This window comes from Entelurus aequoreus, linkage group LG07, assembly GCF_033978785.1.
Source record: "Entelurus aequoreus isolate RoL-2023_Sb linkage group LG07, RoL_Eaeq_v1.1, whole genome shotgun sequence".
Taxonomy (NCBI): Eukaryota; Metazoa; Chordata; class Actinopteri; order Syngnathiformes; family Syngnathidae; genus Entelurus; species Entelurus aequoreus.
In genome coordinates, this window is record NC_084737.1 from 50,281,907 (window position 1) to 50,308,773 (window position 26,867).

The 26,867-nt window shown below is 38.2% G+C and overlaps 2 protein-coding genes across 3 annotated transcripts in view; one reads left to right on the top strand and one right to left on the bottom strand.

Moving 5' to 3' along the window:
* Positions 1-15,571, top strand: part of LOC133653970 (plakophilin-1) — a 35,745-nt gene extending 20,174 nt beyond the window's left edge. Inside the window, exons 5-15 of the mRNA XM_062053851.1 lie at positions 20-161; positions 1,525-1,732; positions 1,823-1,991; positions 3,540-3,657; positions 8,142-8,306; positions 8,385-8,558; positions 8,818-8,971; positions 9,063-9,249; positions 12,573-12,657; positions 14,212-14,323; positions 14,432-15,571. Of these exons, the coding sequence (XP_061909835.1) occupies positions 20-161; positions 1,525-1,732; positions 1,823-1,991; positions 3,540-3,657; positions 8,142-8,306; positions 8,385-8,558; positions 8,818-8,971; positions 9,063-9,249; positions 12,573-12,657; positions 14,212-14,286 (1,477 nt within the window). The 3' untranslated portion in view covers positions 14,287-14,323; positions 14,432-15,571. The remainder of the gene's footprint in view (positions 1-19; positions 162-1,524; positions 1,733-1,822; positions 1,992-3,539; positions 3,658-8,141; positions 8,307-8,384; positions 8,559-8,817; positions 8,972-9,062; positions 9,250-12,572; positions 12,658-14,211; positions 14,324-14,431) is intronic.
* A 3,623-nt stretch (positions 15,572-19,194) lies between these two features.
* tnnt2a (troponin T type 2a (cardiac)) overlaps positions 19,195-26,867 on the bottom strand; it is a 9,531-nt gene continuing 1,858 nt past the window's right edge. Inside the window, exons 2-11 of one of the 2 annotated variants that reach the window (XM_062053854.1) lie at positions 25,925-25,954; positions 25,723-25,744; positions 25,552-25,615; positions 23,668-23,784; positions 23,522-23,599; positions 23,347-23,457; positions 23,175-23,284; positions 23,006-23,096; positions 19,909-19,949; positions 19,195-19,506 (exon numbers count right to left, since the gene is read on the bottom strand). In XM_062053854.1, coding sequence (XP_061909838.1) covers positions 19,473-19,506; positions 19,909-19,949; positions 23,006-23,096; positions 23,175-23,284; positions 23,347-23,457; positions 23,522-23,599; positions 23,668-23,784; positions 25,552-25,605 — 636 coding nt within the window. In that variant the 5' untranslated portion in view covers positions 25,606-25,615; positions 25,723-25,744; positions 25,925-25,954 and the 3' untranslated portion in view covers positions 19,195-19,472. The remainder of the gene's footprint in view (positions 19,507-19,908; positions 19,950-23,005; positions 23,097-23,174; positions 23,285-23,346; positions 23,458-23,521; positions 23,600-23,667; positions 23,785-25,551; positions 25,616-25,722; positions 25,745-25,924; positions 25,955-26,867) is intronic. The other variant, XM_062053853.1, reaches the window with a different exon arrangement.

A 26,867-nucleotide genomic window follows, 5' to 3' on the forward strand; every position in this document is an offset into this window, starting at 1 on the left:
CCTTCATTTGTATCCGCAGCGCTGTCATAGCACCAAGCACATCAGATCTGACCATTAAGGAAGCTGTAGAGTTTCTCTCTAACCCTGAGGAGAAGTTCCAGTTGTGTGGTGCCAGCATGATCCAGCATAGCAGCTTTAAAGAAGACCGTGCCAAACAAGAGGTTAGACTCAAATGTAATTCATTCATCTAAGTGAATATTAGGCCCACAATTTTTGAATTATTATTATTATTCATTATTATACACTACCGTTCAAAAGTTTGGGGTCACATTGAAATGTCCTTATTTTTGAAGGAAAAGCACTGTACTTTTCAATAAAGATAACTTTAAACTAGTCTTAACTTTAAAGAAATACACTCTATACATTGCTAATGTGGTAAATGACTATTCCAGCTGCAAATGTCTGGTTTTTGGTGCAATATCTACATAGGTGTATAGAGGCCCATTTCCAGCAACTATCACTCCAGTGTTCTAATGGTACAATGTGTTTGCTCATTGGCTCAGAAGGCTAATTGATGATTAGAAAACCCTTGTGCAATCATGTTCACACATCTAAAAACAGTTTAGCTCATTACAGAAGCTAAAAAACTGACCTTCCTTTGAGCAGATTGAGTTTCTGGAGCATCACATTTGTGGGGTCAATTAAACGCTCAAAATGGCCAGAAAAAGAGAACTTTCATCTGAAACTCGACAGTCTATTCTTGTTCTTAGAAATGAAGGCTATTCCACAAAATTGTTTGGGTGACCCCAAACTTTTGAACGGTAGTGTATGTATTTATTTATTATTACAATAAAGAATATTTAGAGAAAGTCACACCCTTATTTAAATTTCACAATAACAAACGATAGCGTCAGATGAAAATGAAGAATGTTGTGCTTGTCAAGTTATACGTTACAAGTATCACCTTAAACAATGACACACTGTACATGAGTATGATCAGTTTAATATTACTATATATATATATTGTTACCATATATATATATATTTTTGGTTTGTTCTTGGAACAGACTGAATTCACCTCTTATATTGTTTCGTTTCAATCATCTAACCAGAAGACTATTTAGTGTGTGTGTGTATGTGTGTGTGTGTGTGTGTGTGTGTGTGTGTGTGTGTGTGTGTGTGTGTGTGTGTGTGTGTGTGTGTGTGTGTGTGTGTGTGTGTGTGTGTGTGCATTGATTGAAAAAAATATCCAATGAATAATCTGAATACTAGTTTGGTTATTACAAACTTTTCTTGTAACATTTCAACTTAAAAAATATGGCATACTATTACCACTTTATTCTCCACATGTCCAGTATTTGTCCTATTTATTTTTTAGTGTGGCCCCAATTGCGAGACTTTGTAAATTCAGGCAAAAAAACCCAACAATTTGTGTATCCCTGTGGCTGTCTGGTTGTAAATACTTGGTATACACCACAAAGAGTGATCAAATTGACTTCTGTTCAACATTTGTAGGTAGGCCTTAAGTATATCACAGCATTTTTAATCCACTTCCACACCTAATCTAATTAGTTTGTATATCAGGTTCTTCAGCTTGGAGGCATACCCCATCTGGTGACTCTACTGCGTAGCCCCAACCCTGCTGTGAGTCAGGCTGCTGCCGGGGCCTTAAGGAACCTGGTGTTCAAGAACACAAGCAATAAGCAGCAAGTTCAAAGCTGCGGCGGCATAGCAAAAGCCCTGCTGTTACTGAAGGAGACAGATTGTTCCGAGACACAGAAACAAATTACAGGTAAGATATCCGAGTAGTTACAAAAAAATTATTGAGCGGACGGTGAATTTCATTGCTCAGGTTGTACAATAAAAGTTGTTTTTCTGACAGGCCTGCTGTGGAACTTGTCCTCGGCTGACGAGCTAAAAGGAGAACTTATAGCCACAGCACTCCCTGCATTGACCGAGAATGTTGTGGTGCCATTCACCTGCTGGTCAGATGACAGCGCCACCAACAACATACACCCGGAGGTGTTCTACAACACCACAGGGTGCCTGCGGTAAGAGCATGTCAAGAATGAAGTGCTCATCTCATGTGTTGTAAATACTTGTGACTATATACACATTAAAGCATTAGAAGTAACTCAATGTCTTAAAATACTTTTGATTAGTTGATTAATCATGCATTTCACAAGAAATAGATATGCAAGGTAAGTGTTTAGCACTAAAACTTACTACCCGCTCGCTTCTGGAAGTGCCCAGGATTAGCGTCAACTGATTCACTACAAAAAGAGACCATTTTTGTATTCGCCCCTCATGTGATTCCTAGGTCTTTGGTTTAGAACAATAGACTAGCGCAGAGGTGTCCAAAGTGCGGCCCGGGGGCCATTTTCGGCCCTCAGCTAATCGTTTAACGGCCCCCTACACATTCTGCAAAAATTGCAAAATGTATAGTATTGCAAAAATGTTAAAAAACATTTTAAAAAAGTGGAATGAGGTGAAATCTAACGAGAAAAAGTTGCAATGTTGACACAAAGCTGCCATGCAGGCTGTTTTTTTTTCTTTTGTCTTTGTTTATTTTTATTTTTGTTGCCATTGCTCAAAAAAAAAAAGAAAAAAAAATCTCTGTTACAAAAATGTCACTTTAAAATGTTTTATGTGGGAAAAATATTGCATATATTGTGTGGTTGCCATAAAAAAGCATCAAAGTTTTATTTGACAAAAGAGCATAATACAAACAAAATAATAGTTCAAACGTAAAATTGACAGATATATCTTAAGTTGATCTCGTAATTTAAGTGTTAAAAGTTAAAAATACTAATAAAAATGTATCTCCTTATGAGTGGGGAACCTTTTGGATCCATAATATATTTAGTACAATTTTATTTAACATTTCACTGTGATTACTCAAAAATATTAAAGAATTAAAATCAATGGTGTTCTGCATTATTGATCTTTTAGGGCTCTAATTACTAAATACTGCATATTTCAGTTTTACTATAAAAAAAACAAAGTTGTCTCTGACAGAAAAGGCATAAAACCTTTTTTTTTTTTTTTACTTTATATTAACCTGAAGTTGATATAGAGATTTACTGTAAGCGTTAAATAAAAAATAATAATAATTTGACTTATTTTTTACATTTTAATGACTGAGACCCTTTATGGTCCCCGGGAGCCCTAAAGGTTAAACTTTTTTTTTTTTTTAAATCCATATATTTTGTTAAGGTTTTAAAATGAAAAATATCAAAATGGCCCCCGCATGCTTAAATTTTTCCGTGTGCGGCCCTCAGTGGAAAAATTCTGGACACCCCTGGACAAGCGCCTTCAGCCAACCACCCAAAAAAGGTTAGACGGTGTTAAGTCTGGATTCCTGGCTGGCCTCTTATACGGATCATGACGGCCTTTGTATCTCCAGAGGAAGTGTGCATTCTATAGCAAAATGTGTAAAAATTCAACATTCTCCCAAGCACTGATAACTTGCTATTAAAGAATAGTATTTAAGCACAAATAAATAATTCAATAGTATTTTGAAATAGGGAGCCACTTTCTTACCTCCGTTGTGTCTTCTAAAAAGAAAAAACTAAAAAAAAACATTCAAACTTGTGCAGGAACCTGAGCTCTGCGCAGCTGAGAGAGAGGACAGCCATGAGAAACTGTCATGGACTTATTGACTCCCTGATGTCTTACCTGCAGACTTGTGTGGATGAGGACAATCCAGATGACAAGGTTACCCAAAACATTGCTTTGAAATGCCTGCTTTGAGTTTAGTTTCAGCTGAAAATGCTGCTATTCATAGAATAAGATGAGGCCCAGGCGCTGAATCCATTAATCCATCATTACTAAATTATGTCATTTTTGGTCAATATTTAAGTTCTGTCAAAGCAGGGCTTATTTAGACACTTAACACTGTCACATGGCAATTAGGACCATGTTACGCAACATTCAGCTGACGGACAAGGATTTTTGATACTGTGACCAATTTACCTTCATGTCTCATGTGACTCATCGCTCCTTTGCAAGCACATTTAGCACAGAACTTTGATTTCCTTTCTATTTTGTTTCGCTGGCTTTTCCTGTCAGTCTAGCCTTTGGCATCAGTTCACAGCTAATTGAACTTTAGTCTGAAAGGGCCTTACTCTACCATTTGCACTGACATGTTTTTTTTACACATTTGAAGTTGGTTCTCTTATTTGTATTCTCCCATTATGCCTAAGGACACGCCCAGTCCGTCTGGCAGAAAGGCGGGCTCATTACAAATGAGGCGGACTTTGCCATGATGCTTTTTTGGGCTGTGTGAAAAGCACGGAACATGGAGTTTTACTAAAACACTCTTGAATTTCATTAAAGTTTGTATAAAAGATAACATTTTAAATTTGAAAAGGCCGTATCAATCCATGCCATGCTTGTCATGTGCATGTGTGTCGTCATGGTGATGTAGTGTGTGTATACATGCGCAACAGCGTCTTCTTCCTGGCTTGATGTAACTCTGTAGATGAAATGTTCTTTCATTTAATACTATAACTTCCTTGAGGTTATTTGGGATGTTAAGAGTTAGTTATGTTTGGTACAAATATTTGTGAAGCCGTGATGCATCAGGATGGGGGGAGCGCGACAACTGTGCAATCAAATCAATTAATTATGTACGGTATGTACTTTCTATGAAATAGTTACATAGTTCAATGGTCCAGACAGATATAGTCGTTGTCCACATGCATTGAATGTCTGTTAGTACCAGGTTGTCCAAACAACCTTCCGCTATGGCTGCACTCTTCTTTTCTTCCACTTAAAGGCCTACTGAAACCCACTACTACCGACCACGCAGTCTGATAGTTTATATATCAATGATGAAATCTTAACATTGCACCAAATGCCAATACGGCCGGGTTAACTTATAAAGTGCAATTTTAAATTTCCCACGAAACTTCCGGTTGAAAACGTCTATGTATGATGACGTATGCGAGTGACGTCAATGGTTGAAACGGAAGTATTCGGACCCCATTGGATCCAATACAAAAAGCTCTGATTTCATCGCAAAATTCCACAGTATTCTGGACATCTGTGTTGGTGAATCTTTTGCAATTTGTTTAATGAACAATGAAGACTGCAAAGAAGAAAGCTGTAGGTGGGATCGGTGTATTAGCGACGGACTACAGCAACACAACCAGGAAGACTTTGAGATGGATAGCAGACGCACTATCCGATGCTAGCCGCTGACCGCATCTATGATCGGGTGAAGTCCTTTGTTGCACCGTCGATCGCTGGAACGCAGGTGAGCACGGGTGTTGATGAGCAGATGAGGGCTGGCGTAGGTGGAGCGCTAATGTTTTTATCATAGCTCTGACGAGGTCCCGTAGCTAAGTTAGCTTCAATGGCGTCGTTAGCAAGAGCATTGTTAAGCTTCGCCAGGCTGGAAAGCATTAACCGTGTAGTTACAGGTCCATGGTTTAATAGTATTGTTGATTTTTTGTTAATTTCTTTTGTTTCTATCTGCATTTAAGCCCGATGTTATCACATTAGCTCCGTAGCTAAAGAGCTTCGCCGATGTATTGTCGTGGAGATAAAAGTCACTGTGAATGTCCATTTCGCATTCTCGACTCTGATTTTCAAGAGGATATAGTATCCGAGGTGGTTTAAAATACAAATCCGTGATCCACAATAAAAAAAGGACAAAGTGTGGAATCCAATGAACCCTTGTACGTTAGTTACGGTCAGAGCGAAAAAAATACGTCCTGCACTGCACTCTAGTCCTTCACTCTCACGTTCCTCATCCACAAATCTTTCATCCTCGCTCAAATTAATGGGGTAATCGTCGCTTTCTCGGTCCGAATCGCTCTCGCTGCTGGTGTAAACAATGGGGAAATGTGAGGAGCCCTTCAACCTGCAACGTCACGCTACTTCCGGTACAGGCAAGGCTTTTTTATCAGCGACCAAAACTTTATCGTCGATGTTCTCTACTAAATCCTTTCAGCAAAAATATGGCAATATCGTGAAATGATCAAGTATGACACAAAGAATGGATCTGCTATCCCCGTTTGAATAAAAAAAATTCATTTCAGTAGGCCTTTAAGCATACGAGGCAATGATGTGCATTTCGATTTTTGAGAGTTAACTCCAAGTGGTATTATGGTCCTTTTCTCCTCATCCCAGTGGATGTTTGTAGAGTGTGCATATTTTCCTTGCGTTTTGGGTTTTCCCTGGATACTCCGGCTTCCTCCCACATTCATGTTACTAACATATGTTACTTATCAACCTGTGTTACCTAACACTGTTGGCTTGATCTGAGACTATAAAGTATTAATGTGAGTGTAAATGATTGTCTTTCCATGTACTGTATGTGTCCTGCGATTGGCCCTGCTAATTTGGATTAACCTGTCAATGAGCTGTCCATTGTATGTTAGCATTAAGCTAGCGGCATTATAGGCAGCCTTCATCCAGTTTTTTTTTACAGTTTATTCCAAACTGTATTAATACCATATACTGAAATGACATTTTCTTATTTAAACGGGGATAGCAGGTCCATTCTATGTGTCATACTTGATCATTTCGCGATATTGCCATATTTTTGCTCGAAGGATTTAGTAGAGAACATCGACGATAAAGTTTGCAACTTTTGGTCGCTGATAAAAAAGCCTTGCCTGTACCGGAAGTAGCGTGACGTCACAGGTTGTGGAGCTCCTCACATCTGCACATTGTTTACAATCATGGCCACAAGCAGTGAGACCGATTCGGACCGAGAAAGCGACGATTACCCCATTAATTTGAGCGAGGATGAAAGATTTGTGGATGACGAAAGTGAGAGTGAAGGATTAGAGGGCAGTGGAAGCGATTCAGATAGGAAAGATGCTGTGAGAGGCGGGTGGGACCTGATATTCAGCTGGAAATGACTGAAACAGTAAATAAACACAAGACATATATATACTCTTATTAGCCACAACACAACCAGGCTTATATTTAATATGCCACAAATTAATCCGCATAACAAACACCTCCCCCCTCCCGTCCATATAACCCGCCAATACAACTCAAACACCCGCACAACACACTCAATCCCACAGCCCAAAGTACCGTTCACCTCCGTAAAGTTCATACAGCACATATATTTCTCCAAAGTTACGTACGTGACATGCACATAGCGACACGCACGTACGGGCAAGCGATCAAATGTTTGGAAGCCAAAGCTGCGTACTCACGGTAGCGCGTCTGCTATCCAACTCCAAGTCCTCCTGGTTGTGTTGCTGCAGCCAGCCGCTAATACACCGATCCCACCTACAGCTTTCTTCTTTGCTATCTTCATTGTTCATTAAAAAAATTGCAAAAGATTCACCAACACAGATGTCCAGAATACTGTGGAATTTTGCGATGAAAACAGACGACTTAATAGCTGGCCACAATGGTGTCCCAATATGTCCGCACAATCCGTGACGTCACGCGCAAACGTCATCATACCGAGACGTTTTCAGCAGAATATTTTGCGGGAAATTTAAAATTGCACTTTATAAGTTAACCCGGCCGTATTGGCATGTATTGCAATGTTAAGATTTCATCATTGATATATAAACTATCAGACTGCGTGGTAAAATTTTTTTTTTTTTTTCATAAAGAAATACAATCATGTGTGCTTACGGACTGTATCCCTGCAGACTGTATTGATCTATATTGATATATAATGTATATCTTGTGTTTTTTAGTTTGATTTAATTTAAAAAAAGAAAAAAAATAATTATTGTTATTTTTTATTTTTTGCGCGGCCCGGTACCAATCGGTCCACGGTCCGTGGTTGGGGACCACTGAACTACAGTGTTGGACTAAAATGGCGGACTCATGCAAAGCTCTTTGGGTAAATTTCTACCATATATGGAGATATCCGCTGACGTCACCAATTGGAAAATCGTCACAAATTAGGCAAATTCCAAACTGCCTGTTTGGAGGAAGTATGAAGGAAGACAATATTGTTTTATAAATATCCCCGCCATGCGTCCATGGTTTGATTTCAAAATTCTGGGACTTATGCAGTTACCTAGTACACAAAAACAGGTATCATTTTATAAGTCACAGGGAAGGGGGGGAAAATTGTTTTCATTTTGGCACACGTGAGAATGGGGCCCTGAATACAATAGAACTCTTACTGGTTAGGTCAATCATTTTTTAATTTTGTGAACAATAAAATTATGATTTGTTAACCATTGTTGCTTTATTTTCCTCTGGTGTAGTCTGTGGAGAACTGTGCATGTATCCTCCATAATTTGACCTACAAGCTGGAGACCGAGTCCCCAAAATGCTTTGCCAAATACATCCCTCAAACAGACAGCCAATCTGGCAAAAAAAACCAGACTGTTGGTTGCTTCAGCCCCAAAAGCAGTAAGGCTCAACAGCAGGTAAATGTCTACTCAATCCTCCATCATTGTTAGTCTGGTGTCCTACGTGACCTCTACCTCATCTTCTTTTCTCATCAGTTTACATTCGATGCTCTTCAAGAAAAGCCTGATGAAGTCACAAAAGGCGCTGAGTTGTTGTGCCATCCCAAAGCCATGAAGACCTACTTGTCTCTGCTCAGCACGTCCCAGAAAGATGCCACTTTGGAAGCGTGCAGTGGCGCACTGCAGAACCTGACTGCCAGCAAAGAACTAGTGAGTGATTTGGATCAATATAGTAACTATTTCTCTCCTTCATCTGCTGTATATTAAAGTGTCTGGCGTCCATTTGGACGTAGGTTACCAATATGATTCCTTGCGATGATTTAAGAAAATATTTTTAACATTTAGAACCGACTGCTTTATGAAAATATATATTCAGCATATATTACTGTACAATGTAAAGAAAAAAACAACATCAGAGGAAAGTAGGAGGCATGCTCATACAATGTATGACAGGTCTCATCTGTCTCAGGGGTCCAGCGGCGTTGGTCAGTTTCTAGTCCAGAAGTTGGAGGCTCTGTCACACATAACTCCTCTGTTAAAGTCACCCAACCAGAGCCTTCAGAAGGCCGCCGTCTCTCTGCTGGGCAACATGTGTCGGGGCAGCAACTTGCACACCTCCAAGGGTGAGAAGCATTACATGTTCCTGCCAGACGCATTCACTCATTCCTCTCATTCCCTTGCAGCAGTTTTGAGTCTCGTATATATTTTCTGCAGCCAAACAGGTATTACCAGAGCTCGCAGGCCTCCTCTCCGCTGGACCCAAGGAGCTTGGCAACTCTGATGAAACCGTTGCGACAGCTTGCAACACAGTGCGGAATCTGGTGATGGCGGACCCAGAGGCCAGCAAGAAGTTTATTGACAACAATTTGGTGACATCATTGGCTGACATCAGCGAGAATGCGTGAGTTATTCTGAATCACTTTTAAGGTGGAGAGTAAAAGTTTGATACGGGAAAGTAATCATAGTACAGTGTTCCCTCGTTTAGAGGAAAGTAGCGACCATATTTTAGATTATAGAGATATTCATTGATCCTGTAACGGCAGCCTACAGACGAGTATCATTCCTTCCACTGACGGAGGACACTGACTGTCGCTGAGCCTATCAGCGACAAGTTTAATAACTGGGCTCTGGTTGGTCGCCATTAGCCAACAGTGTGGCAAACTAGCTCAAGCATAGCGTCTTTAGCTGCGTAATAACAAATGCATGTTATAATACATTTACAGTACGACCTCAATTTACGAGCCTAATTAGTTTTGTGACAGAGCTCTTGACTCAAAACACTTGTATCCCAAATCAACATTTCCCATTCAAAAATGAATACAATTCAGTTTAATTGATGCTTGCCACCTCCCCTAAAAAAACTGCACAATTTGTAACATGCCTTTTGAAAAGAAAAAATAACTTTCAGATAATACATATTGTATAAAAAAGAATGCAATAAAATGTACTCCTGACAACTATAGTAGTTTTATGAAGTGATGTAATGATAATGTACAGAGTTTATCTTGGAGAGTGGACTTCTACCGTATGTCCTTCCAGGTAATTGTCCGTCAAACACACCATCAGCATTCTCACGGCATTGAATCGATCGCAACTGGACTGTTCAGTTTGTCTTAGAAGACGTTTCACCTTTAATCCAACTAATCTTAGTTAGTTCATGCTAATAGACTTAGATTGGTCAGATCTAGTCTTACATTACACATTTCACTGCACACCAAATCTGATTTTTTTTCCCCCCTAAATTGACACTGACCGGATATTTTTTCCCCAGTCTAAGTGCTTCAAATCTAAACTTTTTGCATCAGATTCAGGCCACATCAGGACTACGTTTGTACTGCAGGCCAAAGTAGCCCAAATCGTATTTTTTTCCAGCTGACTGTTTACACTGCAAGTAAAATGTGATATTTATCAGACTCCAGTACAAACACAGGCCCCAATGTGGCCCCAATGTGGCCCCGATGTGGCCCCAATGTCAGTGACGGGCAGTAACAAGCTACATATAGCGAAGCTATGTAGCTTAACTACATTTCCCAATAGCTTGGCGGTAGCCTAGCTACTTTAAACGAGTAGTGATTTCTGTAGCTTAGTTATTTTTAGACCCATGTTGCGAGGTAGCTGACGTCAAAGCTGCATGCTACAAAGAGAGAAAATAGACTCCAAATCCAGGCCAAAAAAATATGGATAAAAAACAATGACCTTACAATGAACATACAGAGAAAATCCAATCAGAAAATCCATGATAATTGGTTTGTGTTCGTATGATAGTCACAATTGGCCATGACCGAGTCGGAGACAGAGAGATCCAGCCGACGACTTAAAAAAAAAAAAAAACATACTTTAAATGATGACGACGACACCCAGGAAACCATGTTTTTTAATAACATTATAGGGGTTGGAAAAAGAAAAGGCAAACTAAAAACTAAGGGACGGTGTGGCGAAGTTGGTAGAGTGGCTGTGCCAGCAATCGGAGTGTTGCTGGTTACTGGGGTTCAATTCCCACCTTCTACCTTCCTAGTCACGTCCGTTGTGTCCTTGGGCAAGACACTTCACTCTTTGCCTCTGATGGCTGCTGGTTAGCGCCTTGCATGGCAGCTCCCGCCATCAGTGTGTGAATGTGTGTGTGAATGGGTAAATGTGGAAATACTGTCAAAGCGCTTTGAGTACCTTGAAGGTAGAAAAGCGCTATACAAGTATAACCCATGTATCATTTATCATTTAAATAAATCTATCCAGTTGGGTCCGAGGACACATTTGAAAAGATCAGATTCCAATCGGATTCGGCTTGAATCTGATGCGAAAAGATCAGATTTTATTTATTTTAAAACGTTTAGACTTGAAAAAACATTACATCTGTGTCACTGGAGGGCAAAATAATCAGATTTTGTGTGCAGCGTAATTGGGGCTATCAAGAGGAATCTGATTGGAATCTGATCTTTTCAAATGTGACTGCAATGTAAATGGAAAATGCGACATGATTGCGACTTTTACGTCATCTTTGGGCGAGCTACGTCATTTTTGTGCGCAGGAAAATACGTAGCCCGCTAGCGGAAGTGAATACGTCATCAGAGCATCCGGTTTCGGAAAGCAAAGTATTTTTTCAGCAGTGTAATTTTTGGTGCATCACTAGTCAATAGTGCGCAAATAATAGGCTAGTTTAGTTTAGTTTTAGTTTATTATTTATTTGACAGAGATCATGTGTGAACCATACTTGCCAACCCTCCCGATTTTCCCGGGAGACTCCCGAATTTCAGTGCCTCTCCCGAAAATCTCCCGGGGCAACCATTCTCCCGAATTTCTCCCGATTTCCACCCGGACAACAATATTGGGGGCGTGCCTTAAAGGCACTGCCTTTAGCATCCTCTACAACCAGTCGTCACGTCCGCTTTTCCTCAATACAAACAGTGTGCCGGCCCAGTCACATAATATATGCGGCTTTTACACACACCTAAGTGAATGCAAGCATACTTGATCAATAGCCATACAGGTCACACTGAGGGTAGCCATATAAACAACTTTAACACTGTTACAAATATGCGCCACACTGTGAACCCACACCAAACAAGAATGACAAACACATTTCGGGAGAACATCCGCACCGTAACACAACATAAACACAACAGAACAAATACCCAGAACCCCTTGCAGCACTAACTCTTCCGGGACGCTACAATATACCCCCCCCCCCCCCCCCCCGCTACGACCAAACCCCGTCCCCCCAACTTCGCCCACCTCAATCACATAATTGAGTTCCCTCAAAATTGTCCCATAAAAAATACATTTTTGCCTGCAAAAACATTGAATTTCGCAAATAACACAACTTTCTTGTGTCTATACCACGTAAAAAAGTATTTTGTCGTTAAACTTTTTTTTTTCTTTTTTTTTTTCCCTATGTTTATGGTTATGATTTGTTTCAGACATGTTTAAGAAGTATGAAAAACCAAAGCTTATATTTAATGTTTGATTTTTGGAAGAAAAAAAAATAGTAAGTAATTAAAAAAACCAAGCACATTGAGACTAAATATACACACTGGTTTGAACATTTTGAGTGTATGAATCACAATATATATTTTACCTGCCTTTAATTTGTTTTGTCATGCATGTACAGTATTTACATCAAAATAGAGGGCAAAAATATTTGATTAAGACATCACATTTGATTAAGACATGTATCACATTTTTAAGTTGCTATTTTTACATAATTTGACTTCTCCTCTCCTGTCCCAGCTCTTTCCCCAAAGGCAGCAAAGCAGCCTCAGTCTTTCTCTACCATCTATGGAATGACAAGAATTTGCAGAACATTTTGAAAAAGGTAATCAATTAAACATACATGTTTAATACTTCCACACCACGTCCACATAGGTTGTATTTGCACATGTCCTTGCACCCGCAGCAGTAGGGACCAAGCAGGGATGGGCGTGTGTGTTTGTGTGTGTTATTTTTCTGGCTGCACTGTCACTTTCTCTGTCGAGCCCCACCCAAGACGTTCATTGAATACAGAAACAGTCTCTCTGGAATCCTGGCAGACTGGTTCTCGGCGCTCACCATCTATAGTGGGGAGGTGTAAAAATGAGAGCCTTAATAAGGGTCAAGACACTTTTAACGCTCAGATTCTGCAATAGCTGTCAAGAAAACACACTTTACTTAGCTTTTACTTTGAGGGAGAAGTGTGACATACTGTACACATTATGCTTTAACAACACTACTCGATCGTATTGTTTTATACTGCATGATAGCAACCAGGACTTTCCATGAATGTGCAGATAAAAGTAGATTTTTGCATATTTTACGATTTCATTGCTGTTCGCACTTGCCCCAAAGTGGGTACATCAAACTTAGACTCAGACAAACATTATTGATCCACGAGGGAAACATTCTGTGTAGACTCAACATTAAGCACACAGTCAAGTCAATTGGAACTTCACGTTACTTTTTGTGTGGCTCCATGGCCTGTAAATGTACTTAGCATTTGGTGTGGAATAGTGTTTGCTTATTTCATAAGTTCCCTTGAGACTTGGCACAGCGCGTTCATGTCACTTGTCTTTAAAAATACACTTTCATACATTTAACACTATACTGTAAATTAGGGCTGCAACAATCGATTTTATCAGTAATAGAGTAATCTATTGATTAGTCTGTTTGCTTATCCGAGTAATCGGATAAAACACACTATGTGACAATCATTGGTACTTTACTTTACTTTTAATTTATAGCCTCGATGAGTATTACCGGGTAGTTTAAATAACCTTAATTTGTTCTGCTAAATCATCAACATTGAAATTGCACTTATAACAAGTTCCTTAATAAAAGAAAAACAAAAAAACTCCGGTGTTGGCTTCCACATAGATCACGGCACCAACACACCACCACTCTGTGCTCTATTTTTAACGGCTGTGCGGAAACTCTGTCCGTATGTTTAAAGTTCTGGGTACTTCATGCGGTCCAGGTTTGATGATTTGTTTTTAGTTCCACTCATTAAACAATTATTCAAAGCAACATAAAACAAATTGTAGCTTTTTTCTATTCGATCAACTGTTGCAGCCCCAACATGAATAAAATGTTGTTTTATAGCGATCCACAGTAACAGACTAAGTGCATGCCAAAACTGTGTCAGAACCCTGAATACATATAAAGTTAATGAGCAAAAACTCACTCACATAAGGAGATAACAGTACTGAAACATAGATAATCTAACACTCTGTCAATTGTTTTTGCAAATTTCGTGTGAAAAAATGGTTAAAATAAATCCAACCTGTGACGCATGTTCACTATTCGGCTCATCTTTGATGCGTTTGACACACCCTCTCCTGTCTGGAGCAAGCGCTCATTGTTCTTATTCTAACTACTCCTCTTTTTTAATCCACAGCTGGGAATGAGCAAATCGTTATTCATCAACGACAACACCACGACAGCCTACAGGTCCGTGCAGATTATCGAGTGACGAGTGAGGGGGGGAGCGGCGCCACCTTCGCCCGCAGGTATGAAGTTGGAATGCTTGTGCCTTCAGAATTAAAGCTTCTTTTAAGTGAGAAAGAATGTGCAACCTTTTTCTGTTTTGTCTCTTCCTCTTTTCATACATCGTCTAGATGGAAATCAGCAAAGGATACTGTTGAGGCCCCACCCTGGCAACACAGTGGGTAAAATGACCCCCTTGTTTGAAAGAGCTTTAGCAATTTTGAAATAATTTGTGCTGTACATATGATGTTGAAAAAAACACCATTAATAATCCTGCTGTGTTGTATTTAATTCGGATGTGTTTGTGTTTATACACTGGGAAGTGTGTTTTTTCGCTTGGTTAACTTGAGTGTGAGCATCTTTAGGCCTCCGTTTAGTAGTAAATAAATGTGTTTAACAGAAGTTATCCGCTCTGGAATAATACCACCCCATACTTGAGGATATACAGAATGTGGTAAGGAAACTAGAAAGACTAAAACTTGTTTGTCTGTGTTCCTGTTGGATGCAATGTCAGAGTAGAGCTACAACTTTTATTGTTATTGCTAAACTTGATGTTTTGGGGAAACTACTATAGCCTGCCGTGAATATAATAACAAAGATCTCTTGTTAAAAAATTAGCGTAGCCTCGCTTAGCATGAGACTTCAAAACGGGAGACGCTACCATCTCCTCTAACCCTAAGTATTTAGAACTCATTTTTTTAAACATGACATATATGTTATACTGTGGAAACATGTTACCCTAGCATTTACAGTGCATATGCTAAGCTAACCATCTACTAGTAGTAATTTAGTAATGTCACTGAGACAGGATATTTACCAATATTTGCACAATTCATTTTTAAAGTGCAGCTCACATTGTCTTTTTTTTCATGTCACAAACACGCAAAATATAATAACTAGATATTTTGTGTTAAATGTTGCCTTTTTTAAACTCTGTTTTGTGAATAAACTGACAAATAAGCAAGACAAAGGGGATCCTCGTGTTGTTTGAAAACTTGCATTCTTCATTCTAATCAGTCACCCATTTGCTTCTTTAATCATATTAGAGAAAACAATATGTTGCCGTGCCAGCAACCTGAGGGTTCCTGGTTCAATCCCCAGCTTCTACCACCCTAGTCACGTCCGTTGTGTCCTTGAGCAAGACACTTCACCCTTGCTCCTGATGGGTCGTGGTTAGCGCCTTGCATGGCAGCTCCCGCCATCAGTGTGTGAATGTGTGTGTGAATGGGTGAATGTGGAAATAGTGTCAAAGCGCTTTGAGTACCTTGAAGGTAGAAAAGCGCTATACAAGTATTTACCATTTACCATTGCATCATGGTTCACAGAAAATAGCTGTTATGTTGCGTTTTATCAGTGCTATAAATTTAGACTGTTTTGAAGACGTTTGAAATTTGTTTTCACAATAAAACATACTGATTATACAACGGAAATGTACAGAAATGATTCCAAATTATTTCTTATCAATTTATGGTAGCTACTAGCTTTGCATTCTTTATACAGTACATATTAGCGCTCATTCCCTATTGGTTATACAGTTCTTTCACATTTACAGTGCCTTGTAAATGTTTTATTGTTGTTTTTTGTTTGTGTGAAAAAAAGTTGGAGTGAAAAAATAAAGCTTGTTTATGTCATAGGAAAAATTGATTTTCAGAATTGTGTGTCAATTAATTAGGAATATAAAAGATAAAGTACAACGCCTTGCGAAAATTACGCAATCACCAGTCTTAAAGGATGTTCATTCAGTAAATGTGTAGGGAAAAGTAGATACAGTGCATCCAGAAAGTATTCACAGCGCTTGACTTTTTCCGCATTTTGTTATATTACAGCCTTATTCCAAAATTAAATAAATTCATGTTTGTCCTCAAAAATTCATTTTATATATATATATATATATATATATATATATATATATATATATATATATATATATATATATATATATATATATATATATATATATATATATATATATATATATATATATACTGTACAAATTCACAGCTTTTGCTCAATACGTCGTTGATGTACATTTGGCAGCAGTTACAGCCTCAAGTCTTTTTGAATACGAAGCCACAAGCTTATCTTTGGGTTGGATGGGAAGCATTGGTTTTCATTCTGGATATCTCTGTACAATGCTGCCTTCATCTTTCCCTCTATCATGACTAGTCTCCCAGTTCCTGCCACTGAAAAACATCCCCACAGCATGACGCTGCCACTACCATGCTTCACTGTAAGGATGGTATTGGCCTGGTGATGAGCGTTGCCTGGTTTCCTCCAAACATGATGCCTGGCATTCACGCCGAAGAGTTTAATCTTTGTCTCATCAGACCAGAGAATTTAATTTCTCATGGTCTGAGAGTCTTTCAGGCGCATTTTGGAACACTTTTTACTAAGAAATGGCTTCCCTCTAGCCCAGTGGTTCTTAACCTGGGTTCGATCGAACCCTAGGGGTTTGGTGAGCCGGCCTCAGGGGTTCGGCGGAGCCTCCGCCGCGGAGCTCAAGACACACCCAACTCATCATGTGAATAAAAACTTCTCCCTATCGGCGTATTATGGATACCCCCAAACAATGTTCCCTCTAATTTTCCATCTGATTTGCAGGTGTGTAATTTGTTGTGAGTTCATATGTTGGTTTTGTTCTTTGAACAAGGTGATGTTCATGCACGGTTCATTTTGTGCACCAGTAAAAAAACCATATAACTTTGTCTTGAATTAGTATTTTTTATTTTTTCACTAAAGGGTTCGGTGAATGTGCATATGAAATTGATGGGGTTCGGTACCTCCAATAAGGTTAAGAACCACTGGTCTAGCCATTCTACCAAACAGGCCTGATTGGTGGTTTGTTGCAGAGAGGGTTGTCCTTCTGGAAGGTTCTCCTCTCTCCACAGAGGAATCCTGTAGCTCTGACAGAGTGACCAACGAGTTCTTGGTTACCTCCCTGACTAGACTAAGATGAATGCAGCAAAGTACAGAGACATCTTGGATGAAAACCAAAGCTTCTCATCCAACCTGATGGCGCTTTAGAGCTGCAAAGAAAAATGGGCAAAGAGGAATGTGTGAAACTGCCAAAAGATAGGTGTGCCAAGCTTGTGGCATCGTATTCAAAAAGAGGCTGTAATTTCTGCCAAAAGTGCATCAACAAAGTATTGAGCAAAGGCTGTGAATACTTACTGTATGTACATGTGATTGCTTAGTGTTTTTGTTTAATTTGCTAAACTATATAGAAAAACTTTTCACATTTTCATTATGGGGGTGTGTAGAATTTTGAGGAGAAAAATGAATTTATTTCATTTTGGATTAAGGCTGTAACATAACAACACGTGGCAAAAAATGAAGTGCTGTGAATACTTTCCGGATGCACTGTATCACACATGACACAAAACTGTAATCACTTCAAATGAGCTGGCGACTTGTCCAGGGTGTAACCCGCCTTCCACCCAAATGCAGCTGAGATAGGCTCCAGCAACCCCTGCGACCCCGAGAGGGACAAGCGGTAGAAGATGGATGAATAGGACGGAATTTTAAGTGGCAACTTTATGGCTTTAGGAAACAGTCAAATAAATCAAGAATATATAAATTGTGGTTGTCAGTTATCGTTACATATTTTAAATGGAATTACTCAATTCTGAGAGAAAAATATGGCATCTTGAACAACAAACAAACATCAAAACACTACAACACACCACTAGTACTTTGTTGCACCACCTCTGGCCATTATACTAGCTTGCAGTGTCTGAGGCATAGACTTAACAAGTACAGTACTATTTATTAATCTTTCTCCAATGTTCTCTGATTGCTGTTGTCAGATCAGCTTTGCAGGTCGGAGTCTTGTCATGGAACATTTGCTTAAATTTCCACCACAGATGACATTGACCTTAGTTTTTTACAGTTTTTGCTCTATGGTAAGATGCATATCATCATGAAAAATTATGTCATTATCCCCAAACATCCTTTCGACTGATAGAAAGGGAAAAATGTCCAAAATGTCAATGTAAACGTATGCATTTATTAAATGAGTAAGTTTAGCTTTTCTGTATTTTAAATCCTATTTCCTTTAGGCGGTTTGTACAGTTCGGTCACAGGCAGTGACTCTAGTTTCCGCCCATTTGTTCATTGTTTTTTTTTGTGCATATTCTGTTTTCAAGATATTGTTTTAAGTTTTCAGTCGTGACACTTTGATGTTTTCCTGTGTCCACTAGTGTGCGTGTCTTTTACATTCCCATGTTTTTTGTACTTGGTCCGGATTTTAAACGCGGCTGACGGTGAATAATCAACGTCTTTTGCAACACTGTATGACGATTAACCCTCTTTAATAAGTTGTAATGATTCTGTACTTTGTTTCAATCGACATCTCTTGGGTTGGAGCTATGATTCATGTCAATCCACCTGGTGCAACAGCTTTCCAAGGCGTGAACACTCCCTTTTAACTGCAGACTAATGAACAGATTAGTTTTGAAGATGCAGATTGACTGGCTGATATTTTTCTCGGAGTTGAGTGAGATATTATTTTCACTCTTTGATCTAAAAATTAAACATTTACTGAATACCACAATTTATTTTCTTGATTTCTTTAGTGTTTCTTAAAGCCATAAAGTTGCAATTTGAAATGACTATATAATTTAGTGTCAGGTCTGTTTGTTTGTATTCTACAAAAATGAACAACTGAATGAACATCCTCCAATTCGGATGATTCCACATTTTTTGCGAGAGGTTGTCTGTTGTCTAAGTATTGAGCCCCTATTTAGGCTGCAATCACAGCACTGAGTGTGGACACTGATTGTGTTTCTTCCTGAAAAGTCGGAACAGCAAGTAATTACTCCTCCTCAAACCACAGCAAGGTTTTTGCATGGCTTCAAACTCATAACCATACAATGTCACTTTATTATTTGCCCCAGTCGTAATTTGAGGAGTTGAGCGTTGGAAAGAGGAGCATGTTGCCAGACATGTCAGAGCCTGTCTCGTTAAAAAGATCCTTTTTTTGCTTTAGGCTTTTTTTAATCTTTAGTTCTGTATGTATGCAGACAAGTGCTGTCTTGACTGGACTGAAAGGGTATTATTTACATTTATAAGTACAGCAAAGCACACACAGTATGATCAAATTTTCATAGGAAAAAGTTGAGACTGTGGTTCGGCTTTTGTTTGGTGAAGGACGGCTAAATCGTGCATCAGCACCTATTTCCTCAGTCCCCTTTTGGTCCTCTTGGATCTGTTGAACACACAAACAGAATTAGGAGCAGCCATTGTTGCAGATGTTACCGTCAGCATCCTCCCATTGCAAAAATAACAGGTCAGTTTAGCACACAGTGTGAAACATTCTGTGCTGGAGGTGTGACTCTTGACAGCTGTGCCACACCCAGCCATGCAGCCAGCTCACCCAGTTGGAGAGTAACAGTAGTCACGTGTGTCAAGAATGCATTTTCACTACAACTTTACAGTCTCATTGCAGCAAACAGACTATGGATTATAAAAATGTTCTTGATTAATTGTGTGCAGACAATGTAGAGGTTATTTTGCAACTAGGGTGAGATGTTACTTCCAGGGGGACACTTGAACAAGTCAAAAAAGATGAAAGCAGAAGAAAGATAATGGGGAAAAAAAGTCTACATACGTTTTCTGATGGTCACTTATGCGGTTCCTCAGTACATTGATCTGTTACGAAGAAAATATTATGAAATCACTACATGCAAAGTGTCATGTTGACATCCAATACAAGAGCTGTAGTTTTTAACACATTTATTTAACAATATAAAGGTATTACTATGGTTGCAGAATATTTGGGTATTTGGATGACCTTACCGTACTAGCGTATTGACCCCAATGTCCCTTTCTTGTTATCAAAAGGAAGGTTTGGTCCCCTGCACTTTTTACAGACTAAAAATAATGGCACACTATATTAAATGGAGAAAACAGTCCGTTTCCCCTTAGACTGCCCACAAGCTCATTGATTTGCTCTGTGGCGCTGCAACCGACCAAAATGTGGTCAAAGGGGCAGGTGGAGAAAATAGTTGGCCTCCCAACAGTATTATGAATCAGTGGCGAGTAAAAAAAACAAAAAAAAAGAACCAATCAAAGTAAGAGTAGACTAATACTTCACTTGAAGATGTCCAGTTACATATTTTTTCCACTTCCGATACGATGCTGATATTAGAGCAGGGGTGTCAAAGTCATTTTAGCTCAGGGGCCACATGGAGGAAAATCTATTCCCACGCGGGCCGGACGGGTGAAATCATGGCATAATACCTTAAAAATACAAATAGGACAATTTCAAATTGTTTTCTTTGTTTTACTTCAGCGCAAAATAGAACAAACACGTTCAGAAAATGTAGACCTATCACAAATAATCCTCTTGACAAAACACTTCTGAGGAAAGAATTGGTGCAGTTTCAAAAACACCATGAAGAACATAATGAACTTAGACTTAATCTTAGTGTATTTACAAACCAATTAAACTTTAAGTCACAGACCATCTAGGATTTAACAAAACATAAATAATAAATAAAAACTCTTCTATGTATCATATACCTCATTTGTCATTTCCACATATTAATCCTGTGCTAACTCTATAAACCATGAAAACTGAGGTAGAAACTATTTAAGATGGTTGAGTGATGAGGTTGTGACTTGTCCAGGGTGTACCCCGCCTTCCGCCCGAATGCAACTGAGATAGGCTCCAGCAACCCGCCGCAACCCCGAACGGGACAAGCGGTAGAACATGGATGGATGGATGAGTTACTCCCTGCCTTCTCTAGGCATCACTGTGTATTGATAGAAAAATACAAAGCTGTGCAATGTGTGAACAATTTCAACAAACCGAAAATAACAACTTAAAAGACTGACAGTATTGCAGTAGATCACACACTGTTCACTTTCTTTAAATTTGCACAGAAGACGATCATTTTCAAAGAACTATATCAATGTGTAGTGTCTCATGCAGCATTTATTATTTTTACTCCTGTTTGTTTTACATCGGGTCGAGGGAAAGGAGTTGCAGCTCCACTTTACCGTGTATCTCTTGCTTGGTATACTTGATCGCCCCAGTATAAACTATTTGCTTGCCTAACAGAATTGCTATTGCAACATCCAGTGGACACATTTAGAACAGCAGTTTCTTTAATTTAAAAATGCAGCTCAATTTTACACATGGCAAACTCATCTCGTGGGCCTGATCCAGCCCACAGGCCGCACGTTTGACATCCCTGTATTAGAGCCTTTAGTATTGGCTGATATTGAAAATAATTCAATGTGATGATAGCGCAAACGATGGATACTTTTGTTGTTTTGTCTTCCTCCAGAAGGTCTTATCTTTGTCCATGTGATGTCAGATGAAACAAAAATTGAGCTGTTTGGCCACAATACCCAGCAATATGTTTGGAGGAGAAAAGGTGAGGCCTTTAATCCCAGGAACACCATCCCTACCGTCAAGCATGGTGGTGGTAGTATTATGCTCTGGGCCTGTTTTGCTGCCAATGCAACTGGTGCTTTACTGAGAGTAAATGGGACAATGAAAATGGAGGATTACCTCCAAATTCTTCAGGACAACCTAAAATAATCAGCCCGGAGGTTGAGTCTTGGGCGCAGTTGGGTGTTCCAACAGGACAATGACCCCACACAAACGTCAAAAGTGGTAAAGGAATGGCTAAATTAGGCTAGAATTAAGGTTTTGGAATGGCCTTCCCAAAGTCCTGACTTAAACGTGTGGACAATGCTGAAGAAACAAGTCCATGTGAGAAAACCAACATATTTAGCTGAACTGCACCAATTTTGTCAAGAGGAGTGGTCAAAAATTCAACCAGAAGCTTGTGGATGGCTACCAAAAGCGCCTTATTGCAGTGAAACTTGCCAAGGGACATGTAACCAAATATTAACATTGCTGTATGTATACTTTTGACCCAGCAGATTTGGTCACATTTTCCGTAGATCCATAATAAATTCATAAAAGAACCAAACTTCATGAATGTGTTTTGTGACCAACAAGTATGTGCTCCAATCACTCTATCACAAAAAAATAAGAGTTGTAGTAATTATTGGAAACTCAAGACAGCCATGACATTATGTTCTTTACAAGTGTATGTAAACGTTTGACCACGACTGTATCTATACTGTATATATTTGTATACATATGTATATATATATTTGTATGTATGTATATAATATACAGTATATATGGATGGATATATATATATAGATATATACATATACCTGTATATATATATATATACATATATATACATATGATGTATGTGTATATATGTGTGTTTGTATATATGTATGTGTGTATATATATATATATATATATATATATATATATATATATATATATATATATATATATATATATATATATATATATATATATATATATATATATATATATATATATATGTGTTTGTATATTAATATGTATACATATATGTTTATGTATATATGTATTACGTTGTATACATGTATGTATATTTGTATGTATATAACAGAGTATATATGTATTTACATAACATACAGTATATATGTGTATATATGTATATATTTGTATGTACAGTATGTATGAGTAAATATTTACACATACATATATTATAATATTTTTTATGTTGTTTTGAGCTAGTTACATAGGTTGTTGAAGTATTTGTAGTGAATGTCAATATTGGTTCAGGTGTATACTATTTTGGTGTTCAACAATATGCATTCTAACCAGACACACCCACACACACCTCATATTTGTGGAGGCTGATCTGGTGCTGCAGTTCAAACTTCTCCGCCTCCAACTGGTGCATCCACTCCCACAACTCCTGAGCTTTTCCTCTGTGGGCCACCATGAATGATCCACACAAGTGTTGGGTGCTACACGTCCAACAGATACTTTAATGTTTGTCCACATACTTGAGCTGCTCCTCGTTGGAGTTGTCAACGTCCAGAGATTTACGTCTTTCACTCAGGATCTTCTTCTTCTTCTCCCTCTCAGTCTGCTTCTTGCCGCTGCGCTTCTCAGTCTGTGGGAAAGTCCACTCATTCCTGACACTTGACCTTTTTTCAAGGCCCTGCATTTTCTCACCAGTTTCTGCATGTAACCTCCAAAGTGCAGACTTGTCAGTGTTTTCTTCTTCTTGGCATCATCCTCCGCTCTTTTCTTGGCCTCTTCCTCCTCCTTACGAGCTCGCTCCTCCTGCACAAACGCAGCAAAGTTAGACATTAAGTTCGAGGAGCTGCAAATCGAGTGAGGGTTGAACCTCCAGACGCTTTTGTCGCTCCTTCTCTCGCTCGCTACAGATTCTCTGCTGCTCTGCTCGCTCAGAGCGACGCTTGTCCTGCACACAAAAACAAAGCAAATATTTGTTGAAGCGTCTCCATTATTGTCACAAAATGTGACACTTACTATCCTCTCCTTGAGATGTATGATGTCATCTTCCTCTTTCTTTCTGCTTTCAAAATGAACCTCAATCAATGTCTGAAGCTCCATCAGGTCCTTCTCCATACGTTTGCGATGGATGTCCTACACAAACACACCTCTTATATGTCATGCTAGTAATATTACAAGAAATTACGTTGTAATCTAACAACTATATATAGAATAGTGTATTTTATCGTATAAAAGTGCTTATATTTTTAGTTCATGTTATTTATTATGAAAATAGCATTAAATAATATGAGCCCACTCTTATTTTGGAGGATATTTTATATTGAACTAAAAAAAAAATTCTGCTTGCCATAAACTTCATTCTTTCTTTCTTTTTTTCCTTTTTTTATTATATTTTTTCATTAAAATTGCACTTTAACATTTGTGCATTGAAAAAAAAAAAAACCAAGATCATGGCATGTGTCTTAATTGCGAAAGTTTTTTTTTTACATTAACTGAATTTTTCGCATTTGAATTTTGTGAACTCAATTTATTTGATCAAATTATGCTGACAATTCAATTGGAAAAGACATTCTGTGTTTTAAAATTCAGTGTATAAAAATCCAGTGTAAAAGAAATTCAGTGTAAAATAAAAAAAATTCAGTGTAAAAAAAAAATAAAAAAATCAGTGTTTAAAAATTCAAAGCTGAAAAATTTGCTGCTTCAAAAATCAAGACTCACTTCCAGTAAATTAAGACAGAGGCAATCGATCCTTTCTCAGAACCAGCCAATGAGGTGTCAAGTTTAAAGTCACGTGACATGGGTCTTGCAAAACGGCATAAAAAAAGGCAGGTAACTGGGCTACCTGGGCATAATACAACATAATTAACATTTCAATACAGCCCGCTGGTTGTTTTCAAACTACAGAAATTACTCCAATGGTTAAAATCTCCACTTTTGAGTGACGTACGGTTACGTGTCTTGCAGCTAAACTGACTGTGTTACACCATGAATTGATTAACGTGGACCCGACTTAAACAAGTAGAAAAACGTATTCGGGTGTTAGCATTTAGTGGTCAATTGTACGGAATATGTACTGTACTGTGCAATCTACTAATAAAAGTTTCAATCAATCAATGTGACCAGCAGGTAGTGCTGGATAATGATGTTCAGGTAAATGTAATGAAGAAGACATGTTTGGATGCATCCATGGAAAGAGGAATAAATGTTTGAGCATAAGCTCGTTGTTCACAAGACAAAGTTTGGTCAATAATAGAGGAACAAAACATATTTGTTGCTCTTGGTACGCGGGCTTCATCTAGTGGTACGCCAAAGAATAACTTGATTAAAGTACATTGTTTTATGTTCCTATATTCAAACATTGTTAACTTTTCAAACAGATAAACATTACAGTTGCCAAAATTATTAAATATGCTTGAAATAAAATATCTGCCTTGATGTTATTGAATACTTAGGCCTACTATGCTACTGTGTTTTAAAGTTGGTTATTTAGGTGGTACTTTGAGAGCCAATTTGTTTCTGAGGTGGTACTTGGTAAAAAAAAAGAAAAAGTTTGAGAATCACTGCTCTAACACTAACAATGCGATGCTACTCAATACAATGGACAATATGTAAAAATGTATTTTTCTAGTGATATGTTTTTTGTTGCGATTGTAGTTTGAGACGGTGTAGAACTGCCGTGTATTTTACTGAGAGCTCATATATTGTGTTACTGTTTAGTTTTTGCTACAGGTTGGCAACATTTTAGAAGCACCCGTCGGTAAAATGACCTCTAATTAACCTAAAAAAAATGTAAAGCCTATTACAGCGCTTGTTTTTGAAAAGTGTATCATAATATCTGGGATTTTTTCCATACACCCTCCAGCAGAATTAGTGTATGCACATGTCTGTCCCATAACTCACATCAAAATCCACTTTCTCTCCATCTGGAATTTTAGGCGGGATGAGGTTGGGCATGATAAATGGCCTGCAGAGTAAGGAAAAAGTGTGTTGAAAGCGAAACAAGGTTTAAGTTTGTGTATTGTAGAATGAATGTGATGTTTGGTTGAGTGTTTATCGGAGGACGGTGCTTACTTAAATTTTGGTTTTGCTTCTTCTTAATTGAGAAGCATAATGAAAGAAGAGAAAAGAGGAGACTGATCAAGAGTGTGCATGATCACTGCATCAAGAACAAGCTGTGACAATAAACTGCAAGGGTCGGCATAATGTGTTTTACACAAAGTCCATGCAATAGTACAAATATGAGCTTGTATTCGGCAATGTCTGTGTTTGTTACCTTCTCCGTCCTCGGCTTTTCCATCGCCATCTGAAAGCAAACCAGAATGTGCGTCAAACTAAAACGACAAACTGAGAGGAAACGAAGAGATGGGCCAAACCGGACCACCGAGAAGGTAAGAAACGATTTGCCTGTCGGCGTTGTTGATTAATGGGAACGCAAGTTATTATGTTTGGGTTTTTTTGTAGTTTGTAAGAAGTTCTAGAACAGAAATGTCAAACTCAAGACCGGGGGCCAAATCCGGCCCGCCACATTATTTTATGTGGCCTGCGAAAGCCCGGAAATAATATGCGTTAATAAAATGCTTAATCTTTTCTTACTAAATATGTGTTGTTCTTTCCCTTTTGACATTAAATATCATATACTGCATGCAATTGCATATCTTTTCAAATTCGATATTATCAAAATCAAAATATCATATTGTCATGTATTCCAAAAATATTTTTTGTTCAAATAAAGATAAATACTGTATTTAAATATCTGCTTGACTTATGATTTCAAAACAAATTCTCAATCAAATTGTAGACTGTAAAATTGACAATAGGTTTTACGGTTAAATTCCGCCGACTGAGTTTTTTACCGTAAAATCAACTTTGGTGCTGTTTTTTCCATATACAGTAAGACCCTAAAACATTAAAAACAAACAAAAAAACATTAAAACAACAAGATTTTATGGTTAAAAAAACACCAAAACTGGCAGCTCTGTTGCTTGAATTTTACCACTAAAACATTGGTATTGTTTTTCCATTCCATTCCATTTATAATTTTTTTTTATATGCTTTAAAAAACCCACTGCTTTTACTGTAAAATTTTAGTGACTGAGCTGCCAGTTTTTAAAGTAACATTTGTTGTTTTTTTTCAGCTTTTGTAAAAAATATATTGTTAATGCATTATATATATATTAAAATATATTGTTAATGCATTATATATATATATATATATA